The 15,415-nt window shown below is 34.6% G+C and overlaps 1 protein-coding gene across 1 annotated transcript; it reads left to right on the top strand.

Annotated features, from left to right (window-relative positions):
- Window positions 1–2,764: 2,764 nt before the first annotated feature.
- Window positions 2,765–14,415, top strand: LOC108098404. Its single transcript, XM_017201286.2, is given in 6 exon segments — window positions 2,765–3,105; window positions 6,317–6,474; window positions 6,528–7,107; window positions 9,288–9,502; window positions 9,565–11,061; window positions 11,064–14,415. Coding segments are annotated over 5 exon segments (4,407 nt in total). The 5' UTR covers window positions 2,765–3,105; window positions 6,317–6,416; the 3' UTR covers window positions 13,121–14,415.
- The last annotated feature ends 1,000 nt before the right edge of the window (window positions 14,416–15,415 follow it).

The following is a 15,415-nucleotide window of genomic DNA, read 5'->3' as shown; positions in this document are numbered from 1 at the left end:
GATGGATTCCAGGACATAAAGACATCCGGGAATGAACTAGCCGACAGGCTAGCAAAACTAGGGGCGGAACGACCCCTTATAGGACCCGAGTGGCATAGGCAGACACACAGTCAAAGATTACCTAAGAACAGAAGAGGTACATATGAGGCAAGCCTACTGGGATAACACCACAGGCCAAAGACAAGCCAAAACCCTCATCGTCAATTATGACATGAAGAGGTTTAAGAAACTTATACTGCTAGGGAAGAGTTAACTTAGGGTAGTTACCGGTTTGCTAACCGGACATTGCAAACTAAGGAGACACCTATTTAATATAGGGATTACAAACAGAAAAACATGCAGATTCTGTGATAGCGAGGATGAAAGCTCCCTACACATAATATCAGACTGCCCAGCACTAAGTAGCCTGAGGAGCAGAACCCTCGGGTCCAGGTTCCTTACACTTGGGACCTCTGGAAGCATCGACCCAACAAATCTCCTTAACTTTATCGGAGGAGCCGGCTTGATGGGTGAGCTCTAAGCTCAGATAGGGGGTACAATAGATCCAGTTGGGTCGAGGTAACCTTTTCGGGTTCTGTGACTTGGTCCCCATCAATGGGACGATGAATCAAGAACACTCTTTGCGTACTCTGAATGTCCAAGCATTGCTTGCCGGCGACAGACTTATTGGACAAGACTTTACCCTGCAACAGGATAATGCTCCATTGACATAAAGCAAAAAAATTACAACATATTTGAGGGACTTGGAAGTAGAATCTTTACCATAGATTCGCCACCCCAAAGTCCGATCTTAACATTATAGAGAATGTGTGGGCTTACATAAAACGTAAGAAGAGTCCAAACTTAACAGGAACTCGAGAGGAGACAATTGATGAAGTCGAAGGACTATGAAAGGAAATTTCCCTTGAAACGCTTCAAAATTTAGTAAAATCTGTTCCTGCACGATTACAAAAGGTAATAGATGCCAAAGGAGCGTTCTATTTCATTATTAACATTTTTGGCAATTCACATTAATTTTCTAACAAATTATGTTAAGTCAATATAAATTTGGCCTCCCACTTTAATGAATCTGTATTTTTAGTTTATAAGATGTAATATGAAATTAAATATTTTTGTTGTTTTTTATTGTCTTATTACACCATTGTTATAAATAAATTTTATTAATATTTTTTGGATAAATAAATAAATTATTTTTAATGGTGATATAAAACAAATCGTTAAAAAATAATCTATACGTTAACATACAATTAATTCTTGACTTGTTATTAATAAGGCTATTTAACAATGTAAATGGGCTGACCTCCGATCCGGAATTGTTCTATTGTTCACTTAACAATAGTAACAAAATTCGGCTCCCCGGACCCGCACACCCCCTCGTCACTGGGCACAACAATAGAACTTTCGTCACTCCTAGATGGCGCCAGATAGCAACCCCACCGCTAGGATAAGTCGCTATGGGCTTATAACCAGTACGATCGAAAATCCAAAGATAAATGAATCCTATAATAATTGCAGAGATGGATGGAGTGACAGAATTTAATTTTTTATTTATTTTTTTGAATAATTTAAATAAATATATTTCAGCACAGCTGTCATAGGTTAAGTGGCTAGATTAGGTTGCAAACTGCCAAAGTTAAATCCAAAATTTATTTTTCTGTGGATTTGTGTATATTTCCGCGAATTTTTGTGTTTGTACACGATTTCCGTGTAATTGATTTGATTTGCTATCGAGATTTTTTCCGCTAATTTCATGTTAGTGATTTCGTTTTTAATTTTCAATAAATTAATTGTTGTAGGAAAAAGGCAAAGTAAAATCAGGATAATATATAAATGTATGTATTTAAAATAAAGCATTAAGCAAATGTGCAGCGAAAATCGTAAAAAAAAAAAGAATTTTTTGGTAAAATTTGGTTGATTAATAAAAATAAATATGTAAATGTAATAAATATCAAAAATACTTGATATATCGATATTTTTGTATGATAAATATTTTTATCAATTCGATAGATTTATGGAAAACGATATATCACTGATACGATATTTTTTACATATCATCACAACCCTACTTCTTGTTTATTGACTATTTTTGAATGCAGTCAATGTAATGATTTCTTTCTAGACGGGATGAACAGAATTTGGCATACACTCTGCCGTGAAACCGCGGTCACTGTACATTCCAATCGTTTTCAGCCGCAAGATCAACACTCGCCAGTGGGCTCGTTGTATTTCTTAAGCGCTGACGGACAATTCATTCCTGGATCAAGAACTCCGTGCGGAGCTGATCAATTGCCAGAGTTCTTCCAAACACGTCCAAATTTAAACAGCTGATCCAGCCACTATGCATACCCTTTGTTATTTTTTAACTTTAAAAATACAAAACCAAATTTTTTAAATTAAATAAAATACTATATAAGTGACAATTAATGTTGTTGCACTTTTTTCCGACGTCACTCCGTCAAAACGCCGAAAAATTAAATCTCTTTAAGTTCAATGCAACCCATGGTTTTTTAAAAATGTTGAACTTTTGGGTGTTTACTGTGCTTTAAAATTAATTGAAAACAATTAATTTTGTAGTTAATTGCAAATAGACTCCTAAAAAGTTCATGGTATGGAATAAAAAATAAAACCACAAATTTTATTGGTTGACAAATGTGTATTAGTGAGAGCGTGCTGTAAGAAATTTAATTTCATTAGTAACGTTTCAGCTCATGATGCTAGCTTATATATCGGGGTTACCGATTATTGATCGGTTTTGTATCCGCCATTTTGTAGATGTGTGTTGCATTAAGTGAAAAGGCCAGACGTCATAATAAACTTATATTATTTGTGATTGATACAGAATGATTGTTTTCTAAATGAAATAAAATATCATGAAGGACTTTCATATTGATTGTGTTTTATAATCTGCTGTGGATACCAGCCATCTAACTGGGCTATGAATAACTTGAGTGTACACATCTGAATGCATATGTACATCTACTTTTTCTATTCAATCCTGAAGTAAAAACCCTATGACCTGACTTGGTCTGTAAATGTGTGTGTGTTTTAACGTAATGGACGGGAATCTGGCAGCATAAATAATTTTGGAAAACAACATGAAAATTGGTAAAGGTTTAAATATAAGCTACATAAGTGTGTACATACATATGTATATTGTTGGGCCTAAACTATAATATTTTGATGAGCAAATTTAATTGTTTAAAAACAATTCTTTGGTTTTTAAACTTTTATTCACAATACAACAATCTTATAAAGAGACAAGTTTTTTGTGCATATTGTCTAAAGAATAATAGTTGTGTAATGTATGTAGTGTTAATTGTCCTAAAAAGTTTGTGATTATTAATTTTTGTAGGATTTAAAAAAGGTTTAATCTTCTCTTTCTTTAAATTGAACTATTCTTTTTTATGATGTAGTCGGACGTTACCATTCCCAAAAAAAACTTTTTGTCATCTTTTAGCTGTTTTTTGGTAAACAAGAAAGGAATCGTTGGGGATTCTAAGCTTTTATACTAATTATTTGGTAACAAGATTACCGTTATTATTTCCCATTGTGTGATCGATTTTTACAATGCCAGCGATCAATTTTACTGTTCTTTGGTCCTTCCTTAGTCCGATCTTTATAAAAATAACTTTTGAATATATATTCTCGCAACAAATTGCTAAATGTTGAGCAAAATGATAAAGGTTTAACAATATCGGAGCTAAATACATATATTTTTTGTTCATTTTTTATAATTTCTCCGATTGTTTTTTTTTTTTTGGCAGCTATATAACATAGTTGACCGATTTATATGAAATAAAATATAAAGTTTCATCGAAATAGCTTTAAAACATAGAAACAGACAGACGTACATGGGTAGATCGGTTAAGATAGTGATGCTGATCAAGATAATACACTGGTCGGCATATATATTTTGACAAAATAAAAGTGAAATATACTCGAAACTTGAACTTGCTTCTTTTAACTTTTGGTATCAATGGAAAGGTAATTTAAATGCCGTTTGAATGATACCATACTTTTTTTTAACTCATTTGATATTTATTAAAAAGGGCAGTTTACAAAAAAAAATTTACTTTTTAAACTTTTTCCCTCGTCTTGAAAACTAAAATTTTTGGATGCAAAAAGTTTCTTTAAACAAAAATGATAGTAACTGCAAAGAGAATTTTTCAAAAATAATTTTTCTTTTATTTTTTTATTATTTTTCGAAGGTGACAATGTCGGAAAAAATTTGTATGGAAAAGAGAAAAATATGGCTTAAATGCGTATTTCTAAACATTTTCAAAAAATTATAAAAAATAAAAGAAAAATTATTTTTGAAAATTTCTTTTTGCAGTTTTTCTGATTAGAAATAACGATGTTATCATTTTATTTCCGTTAATTCTATATAGATTTTTCGATCTTTCCTATGGCGGCTATATGATATAGTTGTCCGATGTTTATGAAATTTTTTACTTTTTAAGAAAAGTATGGTATTCAAACGGTATTTAAATTACTTTTCCATTGACACCATAAGTTAAAAGAAGCAAGTTCAAGTTTCGAGTATATTTCACTTTTATTATAGTCAAAACATATATGCCGACCAGTGTATATTCATTTCTTCTTTATTTTCTTTTTTTACATTGCGTTGGAAACTTCTGAGTTAAGTTTCCCACCACAAGGGTTTGAAAGGTTCGAAACAAAATATTTTATAAAAATTTGTTAATGTCCTATTTAAAAAATGTTCTATAGGGATACGTGCTTAAATTTCCTTTGCTAAAGTTGTTTTGTGAAATAGGTTTTTATACCTGTTGCTAATAGATTAAAGGCTTTATTCTATTAGTTGAAATGTATGTACAGTGACTAACATAATTATTGGCTTGTTCAACTTTGAGTTTCTCCTCTTAACATGGACATATTTATATAAGACAAAATTTATTTACATAATATAATTTATTATTTTAAACACAACCAAGTTTTTTTTCAATAAATTACATCTTACAGTTAATTTTTAAAATTAAAATAACGAAAACAAGTGCCGAATCTTCCGGTAATTGTTTACAAGTGCGGTGCACGGTAAATATAGCTTAAAAAATAAAGTAAAATATAGAAACGATGTGTTTTTTTCTAAAACTTCGAAATCCGTTGGCGGAGAGTGAAAATTTTGCACCGTTTTTTTTTGTTATTAATGCGATTTGTAGTACAAATTCGGATCTGAGTGCCCGTATTTGCATGTGATGTGCCGATTATTGCAGTCATCTGGTGGCGTATTATTGCAAAAACGGTCACTCATTTTTTCATCTAAAAGCATAATATTGACTTTTTAACCTTTTTTTTTTTATAAAATAAGGGGTAAACATAAGAACTCTTCAGAATCGGACCGGAAAATTATTTGGAATTTCCAAAATCTTGGAAACTCTTATGCTGAGATCGGAGAAATTATGGATATGGGCAGCGTTTTAAGAGCGCCTTATCCTTGAAAAGTGATCTGCGCACAGGTCGACACAAGGTATTACGCGACCAGGAACGACCAAAAATTATTGAACTTAAGTGAGAGAAAAAAGAGAGAAAAGATTTTGAGAAAACTTCTTCCCATAACGGTTCTTCCCATAACGGTAGTTGCATTAAGGCTTAAGCTAACTGTATTGGGTCATGTATCGGGTCTCAAAAAGGAAACCGCTTATTTCTGAGGCCAACAATCAGAATTGATTTTTGGACTAATGTAATCATTTCTGATAATATTTTCCAACTGTTTGAAAAAAAAAACCTTATACAAAACTCCTAAAAGAAAACCTTGCTATGTCAGTAAAGCATGGTGTTGGAGGCATCATAGTGTGGGGCTGCAAGTCCGCTGCAGGTGTCGGCGAGTTAGAGTTTATAAAAGGTATCATTGAAAACAAGATAGGAAGCTAGCTTCGTCAACCCGAAGCTTATATACCCTTGCAGTCATCAGATATGTCGAAATATGACGATTTTTCTATTCATTTTCCATGTTTTCGACTATTGTTCATATGGCAGCTAAATGATATAGTTGGCCAATTTTGATGAAATTTAATATGTAATTCAAGAGTCGTTAGAAAACTCTATATTCCAAAAATCATGCTTGTCTGATGAAAAACAACGATGTTATAATTTTATTTCCGTTATTTCTATTTACATTTTTCGATCTTTTCTATGAACGATTAAAGAGTAAACATTTTTGCCCTTTGAGAGGCCTTAACAAAAATGCATCTGTCAGTTCAAAACATATATTTTCCATCGTTTAGGCCCTTTTTATCAGAACACGAATTCTCAAGGTCTTTTATTTTAACCTGTTATAACTGTTATATTTCATTTACAGGTTTACAAAAAATGCCCCGTAAAAACGAGCCTCTCTAGATTTATTAATCTAGTAAATAGTCCCTGTATTTGGTCGGCCTCATAAAAGGAAGTTCAATATCATGTGTAAAACCCATAGCTTCCAAACAAAAATTAAGAAGTGGAAACCTTTGGAAATGGGTAAGTGGTAAAACAATATATTGATTTTTAACAAAATGTTTTTTTTCTTTTAGGAAAACAAATTGATAATAAAAATGAGGTTGAGAAAAAAGTTATGAAATTATGTTGTAAATCCACAAACCACAAAATCACATCAGTATTTAAAACCGATTTATTCCCGCAAAATGCTTCCCGGAACACTGGTGTTGTTGAATGTACAACGAAGGTCAAACGGTTAAAGCTGAGTTACTTTGGTCGCATCTTTGTCTCCCTCTTACGTCGAATAATGGTTTTACGTCAACGTCATGATACGGTCTTCTTATTTTTGTTCTTGATTTCTGTTCACCAACTTTGTTTGGCGCAGACGATATTAATGGATGAATTAAGTTCAAGAGATAATATAACCATTTCGCAAGAGAAGTCGAATGAAAATAGTAACTTTGGCAACAACACGGGAAGTAAAATGATTTCCGGTACCTCTATGATAGTACAGAAGGATTATTTGGAAAAATTAAATAACATTGAGCGCAGTGTGGCAGCCGTTTTAATAAAAGTAGCATATGGTACCACCTCTACAACGAAGCGAAGCATCCCAGATACTAATTATTCCTCAAGTCTAACGACTGTTGCCACTCCATTTCTGACAACGCAAAGGTAAGCTTCTTCAAATATTTTATTATATTTTTTTTTTTTTTTGGTTAAATATTAGGTTGTTTGGTAATGACATACCGGTTTCTTTATTGATTTCTGACGACGATTTTAACATAGTTAGCATTGTCCGATTTAAGTGCTATATTATATTTCCTGCTACATCCATGTAGTTAGACACTGCGACCGATAAACTTTTGGTAATCAGTAAACTGGACCATTTTAAAGGATGGACGTTTTTATATTGGAACATAATCTCTTCAATATTCTGCAAAATGCCTTCTTTCGACAAAATATTTTGTTGAGGGAAAACAAATAAATTTGCTGAAATATTTCAAAATTGTCCTGCAATCTCGTTCGAGATGTTTTCATTATGTTCTTTGAGCTTTTTCTTGAGCAATCGTGCTTCCAAATGTTCTAAATCGTTTTTAAAAAATATGTATCAATAATGATTTTACTTTTTAATGAATTTATTGCAAATATGATGTCATTTAAATGTTTGCTTGAGTATCCAGTGCTGAAATTGTGAAATACCCAGATAACGATGGTATACAACTAGTAAAAATGGATAAAAAAATACAGCATGTTATCAAAGTGGGGCATCGTAAAACATAAAAATTCAAGAAGGTAAAAAAAAAAATACATATTTAAAATGCTAAAATTCCGTTAGTTTTGCTTTAAAAATAGCTATAATTCCCGCTAGCCACTAGTTCTCAATATATCCCGCATTTCGCTTTTGAAAACCGCCAGATCTAGCGGGGAAATAGCTAAGTTGGCAAAGCTGGTTCGATGGTACAGAACTGAAATTGACAATTTAGATTTTGGTGATGATGACTATTATAACCTTACTTCTTGTTTTAACTTTTTAAGTTTTAATTTTTTTTTCTTTTTTAAAAAGTATACTAGTATTGCTTAACAATTTCTTTTTTACCCACAAATAAACATAAAAATGTGGTTTTTAATTGATTTTAACGAAATAAAACAATGCTATATGATATAGTAGTCCGATTTTGATGAAATTCGAAAAATTCGTAAATCATGTTTGTTTGATGAAAAACAACGATCAATTTATTTCCATCAATTCTATATAGATTTTTGGATCTTTCCATGGCAGCTATATAATATAGCTCTCCGATTTTTATGAAATTTTTTTCATAATTCAAAGCTCTAGCTTAAAAGCTTGTCACTCAAAAAATCATGGTCAAGTGATAAATAACAACGACTTTCTCAATTTATTTCCTTTATTTCTACATGGGTTTTTCGATCTTTAAACTTAATAGCCGACCGAACCCATTTAAATTTTTAACATTTTCGCAGAGTCTAGTCGTTCGTTAAGTTTCAAATACAAAGGTTTGCAAGCTTCGACTCTGATTTATTATATGTAGGTTGTTTTTTGAAGTTGTAAGTTTATTTCTGACACTTTTTGCTAAATCTTCGTGGTCAATATTAATATTTCAGTTTTTAAAGTTTTCGAGATCGCGACGTTTAAGCGCACAAACAGATGATGAGTCGATCTGTTTCTATACGAGCTGTGTTCAAAAAGTATCGCGAATTTTGTCTTTTTCAAAAATTATTTATTTTTTTATGAATATCTATTTTGTCCCCTTCAAAGTAATCCCTATGAGGTATTATGCACTGCATATTCTTAAAACATGTATAAATATATTCTGAAAATTTTGAAGTAATTGATAAAGTAGTTTTTTAATAAAAATTCCCAAAAATCACAACAGAATGGCAATAAGTGAAAACCTCCTAATAAGGTCTTTGCACTCTTTAAAATTCGTTGAAATAACAACACTGTGGTAGATTTCTTGTATTTTCGTTATATTTTTATTAAATTTTTTCCGATCCGACTTACAATATAGGTATGTTCCTTCAGTAGAAACAAGTATTTTGGTAAGGTATAAGAAGGCTTAAAACTGAGTGACAGATTTGGAAAAAATATCATCATTCAAGTAATCGGTTCTAATTCAGTGGTTTAAAAAGTAACGGTTTACTAAAATACTAGATTTTACAGTTATTGATATCTCCACCAGTGTTGAGACAGACAGATTGACTCTTTTGATGACCCCGATAATTAATAATTAATCGGTTCGCAATTATTTTCTTCTTATGTAAAATGTTCTCTTCTATGAATAATATCATTAGCATGTCAATACAGTTGCTCTTAATTGATATATTACCAGGTATACGCAAATACATCAACAACAAAGTATCAGTGGTCGTCAGAAAAACTATGAACTAGACTTAGAGAGAGACCATGCGTTGCCAACTTCCGCTCCGAACGCTGACATACTTAAAAGTAACAACAATCCTACTTATCCAAATCCAAATCGTCACCATTCGCACGATAGAGATCGTCAGAGAAACACAGTGCAGTATTCGACGCCGAACCCATCCGGTAAGTAAAAAAACATGTGGGTTTTTTTAAATGTTTCCTTTTTTAAGACACACTATTCGCAGTGCCCAACCTATTAAAAAAGTTTAACGGAGGGCAACCACCCACTATACCAATGTATCCCGGGGATATTCCATCATATTCGCCGCCATCACGAGCCTTTTTCACACCGCCGCTGCCGCCGGAATATCAAAACCCATTTGCAGACAAGCCCACCTTGAGGGGGACCAATAATGAAGGTATAATTGCAATGAACAGGCGTCCAATCCCACCACCTAGTTTAATGCCTAGTCAGGACCGGATCCCCATTCGACCGCCAGATCTGGGAAGCAATAGTAACGATGCAATTGTGAGTCCGCAGGCGGAAATAAATTACTCTAGTTCTGGCTACGATGCAAAGCACCCTCATGACGGCACTATTGCCCATGAAACCGTCTCCGATTTGTCGGTAAGGGATCGTAAGAAAGCTCTTAATACACCAGCACGTGCCAGCAGTGAAGACTTTATAAACGAAAAGACATCCAACGGAAAGGGGGGCCTAGGGTCTCAAGAACCGGGTGTCACTGAATCCATCAAACGACAGGAAGTTCTACCCAATATAAGGCGCATTTTGGGCTCGAATGGAAAGAATAGCGACATACCAGCTGTGCTGTTAAAGCAAGTAACCCAGCGACCCCTTGTAACCATGCGGCAACCACCATCTTCCCCCATTGTATTGATCGACAAGTCCATAACAAATGAGGAGATCACAAATACTGGTGGATCATTCACGGCTAGTGCGAACATTAATCAGAGCAAATACCAGCCCGGACAATTGGACTACTATGAGAATACAAATCAGACAACAGGAACAACGCCATCGGCAGCTGCTGCCATTGGTGATGTCTCGGCCACCACAAACGCGAGCCTCGATCGACATGCCGAAAAGGCAGCAGACTCTGCCAATGGGTTGGGTCCAAGCATTGGCGATCGCGATGCAGTTGCGGCCTCAGCAGCAGCTGCATCTGCACACACGACTTGGACTTGGGCCTGGAATATCCATATTTACTTGTCCGTGGTACTCTTTACAATTTTATCGGTTTACTCACTTTACAAGCTGCTTACCTATAACAAGCTTACTCATTTGTTTGCCCAGTCATATTTTGTCTGTATCCATTTTATACTGATTGTGATCTGTATAATGAGAATATTTTTCCTTTGCTTTGATGCATACAACGTCCATGGTTCTTTTAATATATTCACATCAGAACTCTTGCTCAACCTGCCATCTACATTCTTAACAGTGGCTTTTTCAGTACTTATATTGTTTCTGTTTCTTAAGTCTTTGAACCACAAGAACAATCGATATTCGGCCCTAATAAGACCACTGACCGTGGTCGTGGGTTGCGGAGTACACGTTGGGCTTTGCATTACCCTGCACTATGTTGAATCGTATACATTGAAAAATCATCATTTGTATTTTCAACAACAGCAGCAGCAACAGTATATTCGTCGGCAGCAGCTTTATAATCAAGCCCAATTGACTGCCACCACATCTCCGTCTGCCATTGTACCACCACCCCCAGAGTGTTGACTCTGATATGTCAGATAATTTATATTTTTATATGCCTCAGCTTGGGGCTTCTATATCTCTACATGTACAGAATTTTAAAGCGCATTCTTCGCAGTAAATCTCAAAATTATATTCATGGCTATCAGAACCTTTCGTACGCCATACATATAACGATTGCCACAGCTCTTCTGTTTGTCCTATTGGCTGCGCTCCAAATATTTGGAGCCATATGCATTTCGCCGTCCCGTCAAACTAATATAGTCGATGTTGACTGGCTACAATGGGGATATCAGTTCTCATTGCGCCTTATAGAAATAGCCATAATAACGTTAATATCTTGGGTAACTGGGCTCAAGACCAGCATTGGGCACGATTCCTTGACCGCTGTAAATGGTGACGTTCGAATGGTTGGCTCTGCGGTTCGAGCTACATACTGCCAGGATGGCAGCTCAACCAACAATCCAATCAGGGAGAAAAATTTGGGTAACGGCGGTACTGCAGGCCACAACTCAAATGTGTCCAATTTCTTTCTGCCATGCACATCGAGCTCTAGTCAGGAGCAGTTTGAGACCGACTATCCAGCTATTTGCAACGCCAATACCAATCTTCATACATACACTATGCGGACGGGAAAGCTGATATATGACGACAGCTATGCCCTAAATTCTATAGGACCCACTGGCGCTCTATCTTCAAACGGTCGCATTTGTGAATATCAACTGCAGGAGCCAATGTACCAAAGGCCATATGAGACTGGTTCGATTGGCAGTGGTCTTAATAGCCAAAACGCAACAGACTATGGGTGTCAAGGTACACAGAAATTCAAGCAACACTATCAAGCCCATCAATCTCGATTTCACGAGCAGCAGACATATATGTGCACGGATTATACGACTGATACAGTGCCAGACCATTACGAAAATCCAAATTTTAATTTACACAGCAGTGCAGTAGGAGATAAATCACAGAAGGAAATCTTTGAACAAAGTAGTTCGGGATCTTCGCATCTGCAGAACGACGGTTGTTATTCGGAGCCAATGGAGCAGGAAAAGAAGCGGTATGAATTTAATATTTTTGAGCGACCTGTGTTCAAGGATAAATCAGTTAATAACGTTCAATCGAACGGTGATCCAGATCGACAAAAGATAAAGATAACTGATCGCGAGAAAGTGTTGAATGGCAATGGAACAACACTTGAGCGTAATTTCTTTGAAAAAAAGAATCCCGAGCGCCGAAGTTCGAACTCAACCAATTCCTGCTCCTCATCGAATGGTGGAGGGGGACGATATGCCAGCTATAACTCATGTGAGCGAGGATTCTTCAGTGGTGTTCGCAAAAGTGGAACTCTCAGCAGTATTACCAGTGGTGTCATAACAAATCCTCCAAATGCTTCCATTGGAGCTCAACGGATTAGTGCCAATGGAGCGCAGACTTTGGGCATTTCCGAAAGAGATAGAGCACACTATTACCAGAGAGGTAGTGGACGTCGTTCGAACTTTAGATCAATGCAGGGTGGTACTGGTACGGATCCTTTTAAAAGTAAACCCATTAGGCAGAATCAACTACAACAGCTACCTTATGACCATAACTCCGAGGAAGAGGAGGAGGAGGACGAAGACATAATATCAGGAAACAATGTAGAGTGTACAAATTTGATAAACAATGATGCTAGTTTTGTAACAGCCGAAAATTCAAATCCAAATTCCGATTCCACTAATAGCAAATCGTCCTTAGCACATGCCAGCCCAGCAGCAGCTAAAAATTTATCAAATGATCCGCTTTTACATTCGAATATACAAACCCAATATCATATTCAAAATAATGGCAAGCTCTGTTCCGAGTTGTGCACTGCTTCGTCGGCCTCAGTGGCGTCTGCCTCTTCGAATTCGTTTACAACATCAAGTGCTTCTGACAGTATGCTGGTGGCAGACCACGGCTTTCTGCGATTTCGGTCCATCGAGGAGCCAAATGGCGTTAAAAATGGATCGAGTGTGGATAGTGAAAGGGCAGTTGTATCTTCGCTTCGTCTCAAAAGTTGCAGTGCGACTGTCAATGGCATTGATTGCTAGGATTAATTTACCCCTGATACTTAGCTTTGCATGTCATAATTTTGTTTTTCTAACTTACTATCAATCGAACGCTGCTGTGTTGATTGTCGTCGGTTTATGCCAATAAAAGTAGTTAAATTACCACCTTCTACTATCTTCAAACTTGTGATATATATATATATATAACAAAATAAAAGCGAAAAGCTGAATAAATTCAATATATATACGAAATTTCAGTATACCAATTTATAATACTAACGATGAAATATTTAAATTTAAATAAAACAAACAATATTTTAATGCTAAGATGTAAGTTTCAAGTTTATATAATGTTTCTGTGTTCACAAGCTCATTTATCTTATAACCCATAGATAAATTTGACTGTTCATAATGTATATTTTGTCGAACCGATCCATTACTTACTGATTTAATTGATATATAATTCGAATATTAATTTTATTTCATTTTCAAAACTTTTTTGTGATTGCCAAATTTTTTTTTACTAATAAATTCTGTTCCCCGTTTTCACACAAAAAATATTTATTCAAGAATAGTAAACATTTTGATAAAGGATTTGTTCAAAAATTATGTATTAAAAATACTTATGAAATCTTAAGTGTTTTTAAAAACAAAATCTCACATTAATAATTATTAGTTATGAATATTTTTTGTATGAACATTTGATTTAACAAAAATTACTAAAACGCACGTAAAAAATCCAGTTTTTTAACATATCAATTTTCACAAATCGTTTTCAAAAGGCAGGAGTACATAATATTTTAAATAAATTTCGTTTTACTTTGTTTCTTACAAACCAGGGGAAAAGTGATTTTTAAAATAAATTTATTATTTGAGTATTAAGATTTATTACATATATACTAAGAAATAGGCTCGAAAAATGCGTTTATTATAAGTAAAGCAGCTTGTTTAAAATAAAAGTTAAATAATAGTACTGATTAGTTAAGGCTTATGCATTTTCTATTGTTAACTTGATCAAACATAAATGTATTCCTAAAAACTTGCAATAAGAGTAACATATATAATGTTATAGTCTTAATCTTTCTATGCAGCACCATCAAAACATAATATACATGTTAGGAAGCCATAAATGAATTACAATTACTATGAAACATCTGTATATATTTTCATAATTTTATGGAATAATAATATGTTTAAAAAACTAACATTTACCAATAATATTTCCAAATTATAATTAATCTTTATTTTCTAAACTGACAAAGAAAAAAATGTATGCGTATTCTTAATGTAATTATCTTAATTAAGCTGGCCACGCAAAATAAATATAAAATACTACATTTAAATATCTTTTATTATTGCACGCAGTATACAAGTCGGAACGAGCCGGATCGGCCGACTATATCGGATAGCTCCCATACAAGAGGTCAAAAAATAAAGGAAACAAAATTATTATGCCGTTGTATTTCATCGAATTGTCTTGACTTCTTCCAGATGGCATTTTCTAATTACTATTGAATTTTGGATTAAATTTAAACATTTTTTTTTCAAAATCGGATAACTATCATATAGCTGCCATAGGAAAGATCAAAAAATATAAGTTATGGCCAGGGTAACACTATGGGAGCGAGTCCTAAAGGGCAGCTCTGGGTAAAAACCAAGAATTACTGAACAATTAATACTCATTGTCATATAACAGTCTTTTAAAACCCTATGCACAGTATATGGGTTAAACAACACACTTTGTTTCTGTTTCTTTCGCACTTACGGGAAAACACCCTCTCACTCGCACTCATTGTAGTGCCCAATAGGGGGAAAAAAAAGCCGACGAGACAACCTTGTACTTATTTTACCATGGTACCATGACTCAGGCACGGTAGAAAGAGTGGGAGATACTAGTTCCTCTCCCTTCCCCTCGATCTTACGCTTTTTTGATCAGCATCACGTGACGCGAGTTTGAAAGTTTTTACCCATAAAAAAAAGTGCTCAGCGCCGCTAAAGAAGTTTTCACTTCAAAAAATTCACTTCAAAACAATTCGGGCACTGGGTAAAAATTTCTTTATGCACGGTACAGTGGGCAATCGAAACTACAATCATCCACGTCCAAGACGTTCCAATGAAATGATTTAAGCCGTAAAAGAGAGTGTTGCCGAGGAGCGAATATTGAGTGGCCACCAAGATCCCGGATCAAACCCCCCAGACGTCTTTTTGTTGGGTTATTTAAATAGTAAACTTTACTCCAGCAAGCCGAAAACCATCGACGAGCTCAAGAGCAATATTCGTGCCGAAATAGCTGCCAACCGAGATGCTTTAAGGAGTGATGGAAAGAGCACAGTTAGC

This window comes from Drosophila ficusphila, unplaced genomic scaffold, assembly GCF_018152265.1.
Source record: "Drosophila ficusphila isolate 14025-0441.05 unplaced genomic scaffold, ASM1815226v1 contig_220, whole genome shotgun sequence".
Taxonomy (NCBI): Eukaryota; Metazoa; Arthropoda; class Insecta; order Diptera; family Drosophilidae; genus Drosophila; species Drosophila ficusphila.
This window is presented reverse-complemented; position numbering and strand designations above follow the sequence as displayed.